This window comes from Phoca vitulina, unplaced genomic scaffold (genome assembly GCF_004348235.1).
Source record: "Phoca vitulina isolate PV1807 unplaced genomic scaffold, GSC_HSeal_1.0 scaffold68, whole genome shotgun sequence".
Taxonomy (NCBI): Eukaryota; Metazoa; Chordata; class Mammalia; order Carnivora; family Phocidae; genus Phoca; species Phoca vitulina.
In genome coordinates this window covers 7037929-7049569 of record NW_022589771.1, presented here as the reverse complement: position 1 = coordinate 7049569, position 11641 = coordinate 7037929, and the positions used below count along the sequence as shown (strand labels likewise).

Sequence of the window (11641 nt, the reverse complement as noted above, 5' to 3'; positions counted from 1 at the left end):
CCGAGGCCCGAGGTCTCCCGCGCTCCGAGGTCTCCCGAGGCCCGAGGGCTCCCGCGGCCTGAGATCTCTCGCGCTCCGAGGTCTCCCGCGACCCGAGGTCCCACCCCCACCATGAGGCTGAGAAGGTTAGTGTGCGGATGCCGGGGGGCGCCGCAGGAGCAGGGAGCAGGATCCCGAGGTGGTCGGATAGAACACCCCCTCACCTGGTGGCCCAGGGGGAATCCGTGGGAGGGTCGGCCCCTGGGAGCCAGGCGGCGTCCGGAGCCCCTACCTGCAGGCGGGTGGCATCCACCCAGGGGTGGGGCGGGTCGTGGGGGACCGACGGCAGCGCGTGGGTGTACTTGGAGGCGGATCCCCGCGAAGGAAGGAGAGCAGCCGCACACTGGACTAGGGGAACAGCGCCCCCGGGCCCCCCCGCGCCCCAGGCCAACCCCCCCGGGCCCGCAGCCCCCAACGGATTGCCCAGAGGCAGGCCTTGACCTCGCAGTGCCAGGATCACTCTCCAGGGCCAGCTGGTGCGCACCGTCTTGTGCCATGTCTTCCCCCCACACACCTAGGATCCCCCTCGCTCATCAGCGGAGCCTCCAGGGAGGACGAGCTCAGGCCAGCCCATCAGTCCTGGTCCTTGCTAGTGGGAAGGTGTGGATGACTGCTTTCTCCCAGGTTTTTGCCAGAATACCCCTTTCAGGTCACATCGTGGGGTCGACAGGCTGTGTGTGCCCCCTTGAAAAGCCAGTGTGGCGGCGACACCTGGGTCCTGCCACCCAGTCTCCCTAGTTATAAATGTAGGTCCTTGAATGTCACGGCCACCCATACCCCAGAGCCTGGGGGGTTGGCCTGGGAGCCAGGTGGGACAGCAAGGGCCCAGGAGGGCCCAAGAAGAGGGCCCAGGGAGCACCGAGGGAGAAGGCAAATCTGTCTCCCTCCCCAGAACCCAGAGCATGTGTTCACGCCCCCAGGGAGCCCCCAGATAACCCCACGAGGCCCTGGCAGGCATATGTCCCCTGAGCCCTCAGCACAGAAAGGGGGCACCATGGGAGACCAATGGGGGGGTCACCAAGGGGTTTTCACAGCCTTGTGTTCTAGAAGGTAGCTCTGGCCCCAGGGAAGGGAGCTGGACATAGGGGTATGGAAGTCGTCCCCGAGGGCAGGAGTGGTGGCCCCAGCAGGGACAGTGACAGAAGACAGGCCTGCCTGCAGGCTGTGACTTCTGTAGGGTGTGGGGGAGCCCCTGATAGCCCAGGGTCTGGCTTGGCAGGACATGCCTGAATGTGCTCTCGAGGGACGGGCCTCCATGTCCACCCAGACAACAGCTCTTGGGGGCGGGGCGGGGGTTCCCACGGGTCCGGAATTCACTCAGCAGACACAGAATCCTGGGAGGCCTGCAGGAGGGGGTGGCTGGGCTGAGGCATGCAGGGTGTGGAGTCTCCCAGGTCGAAGGTCTGCTTCAAGGAGTCTGGGAAGTCCCCAGAGGGATTTGCTGGCCGCTGGCGGCCAAGCTGCCCGCCAGCTCTGGAAGAGCCACCCGATTCAGTTTCTGGTTTCAGAATGATCGTGTTCCTTCCGAGGGCTGCCCAGCAGCTCAGCTGCCGCTGCCCTTGCACACGTTAGATCCTCTCTGTCTCCCAAAGCTTTTTTTTATTAAGGTTTATTGATTTATTATTTCAGAGAGAGAGAGAGAGAGCACGAGTGGGAGGGGCAGAGGGAGAGCGAGAATCCTTGAGCAGACTCTCCACTGAGTGGGGAGCCAGACCCGGGACTTGATCCCGCGACCCTGAAATCATGACCTGAGCCGAAACTAAGAGTCGGGTGCTTCACCGACTACGGCACCCAGGTGCCCCTCTGTCTCCCAAAACTCAAACGTAGCTCTGACTACAAACACCTTCAAAGTGTATTTTTCTGATTTCATACAATTTCTTGGACTCCGTGTGCAGCAAAGGCCAGGCCAATGCTGGGTTGGAAGCTGTGACCTTGGGGGCGGCTCCCACCACCCCTTGTGATCACACTGTCGGCTTCGGGGAGCTGGCTGGTGGCTCAGGACTGGCAGCGCTGCTGGGCTGGCCCTGACCCCCCTTGAGGAGTCCCCCCACCTCGGGAACCGCCCGCCGGGCTGAGGCTGTGGATGTGGTCGCATTTCTCCGTGGGCACAACCACTCCCTCCCGCGAGGAGCAGTCTGCCCGGTTTGGAAGGAGCAGGAACTCACCTGCCTTTCTGGTTGTTTCTTTCCAGTCCTGGGATGTTCCTGCTGCTGCTTGGCGCCCTGCAAGCCAGTAAGTCCGGGGGGCTCCTGGGGGGCACCTCTTACTCCAGCCCTTCAGGGCTGACCACTGAGGCTGCGGATGTGGGCGTCAGCAGGGTCCTCACCACGGCCCTTCTTGCTTCTCTGGGGGCCCCTGAGAGAAAACTGGGTGCCGGGGCTCAGGTAGCGAGCAGTTGAAGGCCACAAAGGAGAGTGCTTGTGCAGACCCCACAGTTCTTATTTGAGTTCGTGTTTCGCAGAGGTAGAAGGCAGCTCATCCCACGTGTTTCAGTCCCTCTGCTTTCCCGATGAGCTGGGGCCCCCTGTTTCTCCTGACCCCTTCGCCCCAGTCCACCCCGGGGAACCTGCAAAGCCACCACCTTGCAGAAGAACAAGGAACAGGGATTCGGCACTGCCGCCGAGGCCGAGGGCTCGCCGAGCCTTCCAGCCCCGAGGGTGGCGGACCGGGGACACCGTCGCTTTCCCTGCAGGTGTTCCTGTGGTTGCGGACGGTAAATCCGCTCTGGGTACAGCGCGTCAGCCCTCCTGAGGTAGTGTGAGCGGCATTAGAATGCTGTTGCTGAGAAACTCGTTTCTTGTAAATATCTGAATTAAAAAAAAACACAAACTTTTATTTTGAATTAATTGTAAATACCCAAGAAGTAGCCAAAACAATGCAGCGCGGTCCTGGGTGCCCACCTGTCCCCCCACTTCTCCCGCTGTTAGCCTCTCGTGTAAGGGTAGCAGTCCATGTCGGACAATACAGTGCCTGCCAAAAACGTCTGAATTTTGAACATGCTACCGCATTCCTACGTCTATCTGATTAATACGTTACATTTCTGCTGAAATGAGTCAGAGGTGGTGTCTGAGTCTTGCTACCAAAAAGCTTCCTTCCCCCGCCAACCCCCAGTAGAGTAACTTTGCAGGCAAGGAATCAACTGCAGAAAATCAATTTTGTACTTTTCGAATCACAGCAGATATCCAAGAGCAAGAAGTCAGAGCTCTGGTGGGCAGCGACGTCGAGCTCAGCTGCATTTTCCCCGAAGCACACACTTTCGATTTAGATGACCTTTATGTGTATTGGCAAATCAGCATCTTGGGCCACCCGACGACCGTGACATACTACCTCTCTGGGAACAGCTCGGCCGGCCTTGAGGACAACCGCTACAGGGACAGGGCCTGGCTCGCGCCCGAGAGCATGAAGCACGGCGACTTCTCCCTGCATCTCTACAACATCACCCCCCAAGACGAACAGAAGTTCAGCTGCCTGGTGTTTAGGAAATCCTTGGAGTTAAAAAAGATTTTGGACGTGGTGGTGACACTGCACGTGGCAGGTAAGACCACCGAAGCTGGCGGGAGCCATCCCACCCCAGCCTTACAGCCCAGGGCACGTATGAACAAGGCAGTCCCGGGCTCATTCACCTGCTTCTTCTGTTAAGAACCTCCTAATCTCTCCTGGCGGGTTTCTGTCTAACTGGGGGTGGGGCTGAGCTGGTTGAAAACTCATCCAACTGGTAGGGAGTTTTCTGTAGCCTGAGTTGATCTGGTCTCACGGAAGAACTCCTAATCTTGCTGTCTTTTCCTTAAATTCTCCAACTCAACTCCAGCTAGATGTTCTGAATGAAATTAGGAGAGAGTGCTATAAAGCACTAAATGAGATCAGAATTTAGGAGACAATTCAAGTCGACCAAGGACCTCAGCTCAGCAGAGACGGGCTGTGTCATCTGGAGTGGGGCCACTCATGGGCAGAACAGGGTGTGGGGGGCTGCCCAGGCCACAGTCCACTGGGGTCAAGGGCACGATGGGCTGCCTCCCCTCTAACCTGGCCTTGATGCCCTGTGCCCCTCCAGTTCTGACCTTCAGCACCTGCCTCCCTCACCACCCATCCCCTTCTCCTGCAGCAAACTACAGCATGCCCGTGGTCAGCATCCCAAGCGGCCCTCCCGAGGACGAGGAGCTCACATTCATGTGCACATCTACGAATGGCTATCCAAAGCCAAATGTGTACTGGATCAACAAGACGGACAACAGCATGCTAACCGAGGGCCTGCAGAACAGCACGGTCTTCTTGAACGCACGGGGCCTATACGATGTGGTCAGCGTCCTGCGGATCAGGTGGACCCCCAGTGTGAATGTCGGCTGCTGCATAGAGAATGTCCTTCTGCACCAAAACCTGACTGGCATCGGCCAGGCAGGTAAGGTCCTCCGGGGTCTGCAAGCGGAGGCCAGCCCAAGACTGTGGGCCTGCAGTGACTTGGAGGACAGGCCCCTGCAAGGTGCCTTGGCGGTGGTTTCTGAAAGCTGGTTGGAAGGGGGAGGCGGTGACGGGCAGCCCTTGAAGGGCAGGCAGAGGGCTGGGTGCTCAGTGCACGTTCCTTGACTTAATGTTCATTCTCAGGCTCAGCTTTGCTGACCCATTTTACAGATGAGGGACTGAGGATGGAAGGTTGTGTAGGACCAGGCAGCAATGCATCAGGATTAAAGGCACTCCTGCACAGTCTTTGAGCTTGTGCCCCTGCAGAAGGCCAGAGCCCCCACCCGGGGTTCCAGCTGCCGGAACCAGGCCTGCCTGCTGGCTCGGGGCTTCCCCGCGGGAGGGGTGCAGGCAGGTGGCTCCTTCATAGAGGCTGCGGGCTCTTCAGTCTGCGTGCCCCTGTCACGACGTTGAGATGACAGGTTCCCAGCGGGTGGAGGTGGGGTCCGTGACAGTGGTGATGCCCGCAGGACACCCCCCCAGTAACCTGCAGGGCCCCGTGCGAACTGGAGAGAAATGCGGGGCTCCTCGTTCAGGAGTTATGAGAATCCACGATGGCAGCAGCAGAGCGTGACACCACGCACAAGGCTTCCGAGTGTGGGCCTGCAGGCCTGCGTGGGTCACACGCCGTGAAGCTGGCCGTGACCCCCAGGAACTTCGGCAGGGCCTCCTTCCTGAAATCAGCGCACAGCCTTGTGACTCTGGTCACGGTCTCTGAGCCCAGACGGACCAGGACAAGGGCTGCACCTGACAGCCCGCCTCTGACCACGGCCTCTGAGCCGCGCTCTCCCCGGCAGAGCAGTCGGGCGGCGGGTGGAGGGGAACCGGAAGGTTCTCCTAGGCAGGGGTGTCGGTTCTAGTGCTGTGGGACAACTGGGGGGCGTGTTCAAGCCCCTCACGCCCAGACCCAGTGGATTAGCACCTCTCAGCCTCTCAGGATGGTTCCAGGGCACGCTCAACACCGAGTCAATGGTTTCTCCAGGTTTGGAGAAACACGGGGCGATTGTAACAAGCTTCCCGGGGGTGCCGTGGCTGGTCTGCCCGTGAGAACCACGTTCCAAGGGGCTAAGCAATGGGACGTTGAGACAGGAGGGATTAGCCCCCTCGTGCAAGGGGGTGCGGCCATGGCGGAGAACAGTAATCGCAGTTTCCGCACGGCCCAGCCGTTCCACTCCCAGGCGCTGGCCGGGCAGAACTGAAAATGAGACATCCTGGTACGTGAGCGGTCACAGCAGCAGTATTCACACGAACCAAATCATGAGCGGATTGACACATCCATCCACGCGGTGCAATGTTACTCAGCCACGAAAAGGAACGAAACACTGCCACGTGGAGGGGCCTTGAGGACGTCACGGGCAGCGAGAGACGCCAGGTGGCAAAGGCCCCTCACTCTCCAGCTGCACGTACATGAAACGCCCGGGACAGGCAAATCCAGAGCCAGACGGTCGCCGCTTGGGGGCCGGGCGGGGGGAGGGGAGGCAGGCGCGGCAGATGGGGTCCGGTGACCCTTTGGAGTGAAGGAAAGGCTCTGGAACCAGATCACGACGGTGGCCGTGCCACGCTGTGGACGGACGTCACTGCAAAATGGCAACATTGACGTCATGTGAATTTCACCTCGGTTTTTGGTTTTTTAAAGCCAGCACTAAAGCTGAGAAAAATAAATCGCATTAGCCAGGAGGAGTGTGTGCTTGCACCACGCCCGGCCCGGTGCGGGCGCTGCAGAGGCCGGGCTCCGGGCGGCCCGGGCAGGGGTGCCGCCGGGAAGACGGGGAGGCTCCCCTGAGGGAGAGAACCCCTTCCCCTCCCCCCACCGGCCTCGGGTTCAAATATCCCAAAACAGTGCCAGGGAAATGCTGTGGCCTCAGCGCCTCCCTGAAGCCCCTCTTGCTCTGTCAGAAGCCCCTTCCCTTCCTCTGCACCCGTTAAGTCTTGCGTTCCTTTCCTCTCTCTTGTAGAAATGCCCAGGGCAACCGAACCCAGCAACACGGGGAGCCACACCGGCGTCCACAGGAAGGGCCACGGGACGGTGCTGAGCGCCCTGGCCGTGCTGGGCGTGGTCGTGGTGGCGGCCGTGGCCGCCGGCAGCGTGTGCAGCGGCAGGTGCCCCCACGGGATCCACGCCAGGTATCAGATCAGGTGCCGGTGGCCGGGGCTAAGCATTTCTGGGGTTGGCGTGAGCCAGATGCCTTTTTCAAGATGTGGGCACTGCGCAAGGCCGTCTCCCAGCTTGGGGTGGGGGTGGCAGCTTCTGAATTTAGAGGTCAGGACGGAGTAGATTTCTATGGAAGCCGAGCTGCCTTCAGTCCTGAATTCTGGCCAAACTCAAGGACAGATGGAGAAAGTCTGGGTGTTGACTCTCCAAAACAAAGCAGCAGAACGCACAGAAAAGCCCAGAACACGAACAGGGTCACACCCCAAGGGTCAACCAGGAAGGGCCTTGGGGGTTAAGGGACGTCTCGCCAGGTCAGCCTGGTGGTAGAGGCCGGCGGGCATCCCCTGAGATAAAGGTGACGAAGTGGGGGACCTTCCAGATCTTTCCGGAGGGTGGGGCCCGGGCTGCTGCTGGATTAACAAGTTGGCTCCAAGCTGGAGCCCTTCCCTAAGGGAAGTTTCCATGTGCTCCCCGGGAGCCTCCAGCATGTTGCCCATTTTGCCATCCCAGAAAGACTCCCCACGGCCTGCAGCCCCATGCCCATCCGGCCAGGCCCTGGGGAGGCGCCCAGAGCCTCTTACAGTGCCCTGACCTTAGCTCTGACAAAGCATCTTCCTGGAAAGCCGGGTGGCCTGAGGGACCCTCCCCTGTGGGCTCACCCCTGCCCGGCACCCAGAGCCACTGGAGGTTTAGAGTGGCCCCTCCCCCACCCTGTGCTGCCCACCCTGAGCATTTCTGGTTCCTTCCCACAGGTGCCGGGCTGCAAGGCCAGAGCAGGCATTCTCTGGTGAGTTGGCCGCGAGGGAAGGGGCCGGTGGAGAGCACGTGCAGGTTACGGCAGTGGGCGGCTGGGTGGTGGCTTTCTCAGGTCCGCCTTTGGCACGAGCTATACTTGATAGCCAGGGGAATAGATGTTTCCATTTTCAGAGACACGGTGAACCCCTCGGGAAGGCGCTTCCCGCTTGCCCCCTTTGGCACGTAATCAATCCTTGCTGACGCTGGGTTACGGAATTTTCCAGACACGCAAGCAGAGAGCCTGGGATGATGACCCCCAGGCACATCCCCCGAACTTCATTCTTTTCCCCTAGGCCCACCCTGCCCACTCCACCCCCACGGGGGGGGCTCAAGTGAGTCCAGACACTGTGTCCTTTGTCAGAGAACAGCTACCCGTGGCAAGCACCCCCACTGTCCTGGGAGCCAAGGTCGATGTGATTCCTACCCAATGTGGGAACCATATCCACACACAGAGCCTGCATTTCCCACATGCAGGGGCCTCGGGCTGCAAGGGGCAACGGGCTGGCGTGCACTTGACCCCTGAGGCAAGTGAGCAGCCCGCTCTGAGCCCCGCCAGCCCATCCGGGCGCTGTGGCCGCCCACGGGAGGTTGGGCCCGGGCTGTGCACGAAATGCAGCGCCCCCCACGAGGGGCCCACCTGTTGATCCCAGGGAGCCTGGTCCTGGCGGCTGGCCTGCGGCCCGGGATGTGCTCCTGAGGCCAGACAAGCCCGTTTCAGACAACTTGAGAACAGCAACTTGCCAAACCATTAGGGCCTGACTGTTTTTAGGGTCAAACGAAGTGCACCGTTTGTGGGTTTTCAGTTCTCAGCCCCTTGTTTTCACCATTCTGAGCCCCGAGAAAAGCCAGCCGTCTGCCTCCCCCATGGAGGGAAGCAGGTGCCGTGTTCCGTGACACCACCTTCTTTTTCTTTCTTAGACTACGTTTGACGAGAACTCACCGCCCGGGAGGTGGACAGGGCTTCTGTGAGATGCCACCAGGAGGGACGGCGGACAGCAGCTTGAGAATTGACTCGGGCAAGGCCTGGTGGCCAAGGGGGACCATCTGCCCCCATCGGCGCCATTAACAAGGGGCTTCGTGGACACGGGGCCTCTGTGGCCTGAAGGGACACGCAGGACTGTGCCTGACCCAAGGAGAATGTTCCAGGGGCTGCCCCAATCCTGGAATGAGGACCTTTCGAAAGAGTCAGCAGCTCCAGAACACACATGCCCCCCATGTGGGCAGGCTCCCCAGCTCTGGGGCTTCGTGATGGCTCCCTCCCCCACCGCCCCCCTGCAGCCCATGGGGCCCTTCTCAGTATCCAAAACCTGCAGGGGGTTTGGAGAGATGGAGGTTTTCTGAGACCAGAGGAGGTCGTCTCATTTAGGAAGAAGAGAGAGGGTGCGGGCTTTTCCGCGACTACCCTGCTGGGTGAAGGTCACTCAAGGGTGTCTGTGGGACACGTAGGTGCAGGACTCCCACCCCACCTGCATCCCAAGATGTAGGACCTGTGTGTCTGCACGTGTGTGTGTCCAGGATGCAGGAAGTGGTCAACACTGCAAAATCCCTGAATGACTCCTGGGAGTTTGTGTTTCTCCGGGATCTTCACTGGGAAGAAAGCCCGACCTTGTTTGTTTTGGTCAAAAGCTGGATTTCCCTCCTAAAAAGACAGTGGAATTTTTCGAGAAGACAGTCTGCTGCTGGGGCCACCATGGCAGGAGCTGTGGCCTCCGGGGAAACCCAGAAACTCGCTCAGGCAGGATTGGGAGCTCGAGTCTCCGGTGGACACGGGCTTCGCCAGGTGGCCATCGAGGGCCTTCAAAGTGGCGCCATGACCCACATGGAGGAGGCGTTCTCCCGGCAGAGCGGCAGCCGGTCAGAATGTGGCGCTAATTCCACCCATCCTCTGCACCTGTCACCCCTGGCCCCCCCAGAACCGACATAAACACCAGGCTGCTCGGAGCCCCCCGGGCCCAGCAACGGACAGCAGAGGTATGCGGCCCACGGCTCTGACGGTTTCCATGTTGTGGCCCCAAATGAATCTAGCCACTCGTGTTTCCAGAAGGTTCTGTGAAGGAGGCTGCCAGGTCACGCGGGTGTGCGCACCCCGTGGGAAACGCAGCCTGTCGTCCCGCCTGTGGTCACTCAGCACTGGTGGGCGGGCGTCAGAAGCCTGCAGGCCCCAGACCCGGACCGGGACAAACACGGGGACCAGGCTCAGGGGCGAAGCTGTTATAAGAAATTGTTCGTTGTCTGTTTCTGTGCCCAGAACTCCTCACACGGCTCTGACGTGAGTGTGGGGAGACTCATGAGCATCAGACCACGTGAAGCATTAGAAGGGACGTGTCGCTACAGAGGGACGGGGTCACGGGCATCCGGAGCAAAAAGCACAAGTGACCACTGGGTGTGGAAGGGCGTGCGGAGCCCGCCTGCAGCCCTGGGCCCTTCCCCGGGGGAGGCCCCTGCAGCCCCCCTGCAGCAGACCCTGCTCGCCGGGCGCCCACCCAGGCAGGACCCCGGGGTCTCGTTCCGGCGCCTTCGGGTCTGGGAAGATGTACAGTGACCCCTCGCCCCTCAGCTGGACGTCACCGTCCGCTCCTCATGCTGTGCTTTGGGCAGGCCGGAGGCCAATGTTCTCGTGTCTGCTTCTGGAAACCCGATTTACAAGAATACAAGATGGAAGCGGCGTCTGTGTCTAGTGGCTTCGGTCAGCGCGGCAGGCGCCTGCGAGGCTTGTCCTTCCTGCTCGCCCAGGGCGCCGCCCCATCGGTGTTCACCCCGGGGGTTGTGTCCCCTAGGGGACGCTGGGCAAGGTCTGGTGGCATTTTTCGGTTGTCACACGTGGAGTTGCCACTGGCCTTTAATGGGTACAGGCACCCAGGACGACCTGCTACAGAGAAGTACCCCCCGCCCCCGGGGGTCAGTGTCCGAGAGCGAGAATCCCTGCCCTGCGCAGTCACCTGCCCCTGGGAGGCAGGACGAGTGGGGCTTCCTGTCCCCTGCTGCACGGGGGCTCCCGGCCCACGGCTGTCTGTGGCTCAGGACAGGGGATTCATGGTTCACGGGTCCATGCCAGGGAACGTCCCCCCTCAGGCTCCTTCCCACTTGGCCCGGCTCCATCCAGAGTCTCGAACCATCTCACTGCGCTCACTGCATGGCCGGTGGGCGCCCAGCCTTGCTGTGGGGCAGAGGCCCTGCCCAGACGCCCAGGCCCTTGGGAATGCTATCCCCGGGGGGCCCCTGGCTCCCGCCACAGCCATCCATCCTGCACATAATAGGTGCGGTAAGACCGCTGGGGAGGAGGAGGCCGGGCGAGCACACGGGGCGGCTCATCAGGAGGGCAGGGGACGGAAGGCTCAGCTGCCTGTGTGGCCTGAGCCGACGCTTCTCCCTACTGTAGGGTGGGGGGGCTGCAAGGAGCTGCTGCCCACTGGCCCTGCTGCTCAGATGCTTCGGCGACCCTGGTCAGTGGGTTCGGCACCCCCTCCTGGGGAGGGCAGCTGCGGCTTTCGAATGGCCATTCAGGCCGGGGCCGGAGCCGGCAGGCGGGCTCTGGGCAGTGCGGAAGGTCCCCCAGCCCCACATCCCGTCCCTGCCCCCCATCCCCCCGTTCCCAGCTTTCCAGAAACAAGGCAGCCACGCTGAGTGGATCTGAGATCCTTCTGTCCTTAGAGACAGACTGCACTCTGCCACCCCAGCAGCACTGGAACCCCTGCCCCGGCTGCTCCCGAGGCTTCTCCAGCCCTGACGCAGGTGCCCTGGCCCCCCGCCTTCACCCCAGCGTCCGGCCTCCTCATTCCCACCCTCCCAGGGCCCGTGGGGCGTTAATGTCGAGAATCCAGGGGCCAGGAGTGGAGGCCTGGGGAGGGGGCTCCTCCTGCCACAGTCCCTGGTTGGGAGGTTCTGGGAAGGACCCTTGGGCCCCTCGCAGCACAGAGGGAAGCTGGAATGCCCAGGTGCTGTGCGGGATCCTGGCCAGCCAGCCCCGGGTAGGACGGGGTCGGCCACTGGGAGGAGGGGCTCCTACGGACCTTGATCTGGGCCTTCAGGGAGTGACGAGGGGTGTCTAAGCCAAGAACCGTCCAGGATCCTTGCTCCCTCCCACTGTCCATGCTCCCCTGCTGACCTCCCTCCCCCACTGTCCTCCCCTCCCCCACCGTCCTCCCTCCCCCACCGTCCTCCCTCCCTTACCGTCCTCCCTCCCTTACCGTCCTCCCTCCC

The 11641-nt window shown here is 61.4% G+C and overlaps 1 protein-coding gene across 3 annotated transcripts in view; it reads left to right on the top strand.

Moving 5' to 3' along the window:
• ICOSLG (inducible T cell costimulator ligand) overlaps window positions 1-10413 on the top strand; it is a 10536-nt gene extending 123 nt beyond the window's left edge. Inside the window, exons 2-8 of one of the 3 annotated variants that reach the window (XM_032392691.1) lie at window positions 30-125; window positions 2231-2271; window positions 3215-3574; window positions 4142-4435; window positions 6450-6618; window positions 7399-7433; window positions 8360-10413. In XM_032392691.1, coding sequence (XP_032248582.1) covers window positions 112-125; window positions 2231-2271; window positions 3215-3574; window positions 4142-4435; window positions 6450-6618; window positions 7399-7433; window positions 8360-8370 — 924 coding nt within the window. In that variant the 5' untranslated portion in view covers window positions 30-111 and the 3' untranslated portion in view covers window positions 8371-10413. Of the gene's footprint in view, window positions 1-12; window positions 126-2230; window positions 2272-3214; window positions 3575-4141; window positions 4517-6449; window positions 6619-7398; window positions 7434-8359 lie in introns of all 3 variants that reach the window. The other 2 variants (XM_032392689.1, XM_032392690.1) reach the window with 2 other exon arrangements.
• The last annotated feature ends 1228 nt before the right edge of the window (window positions 10414-11641 follow it).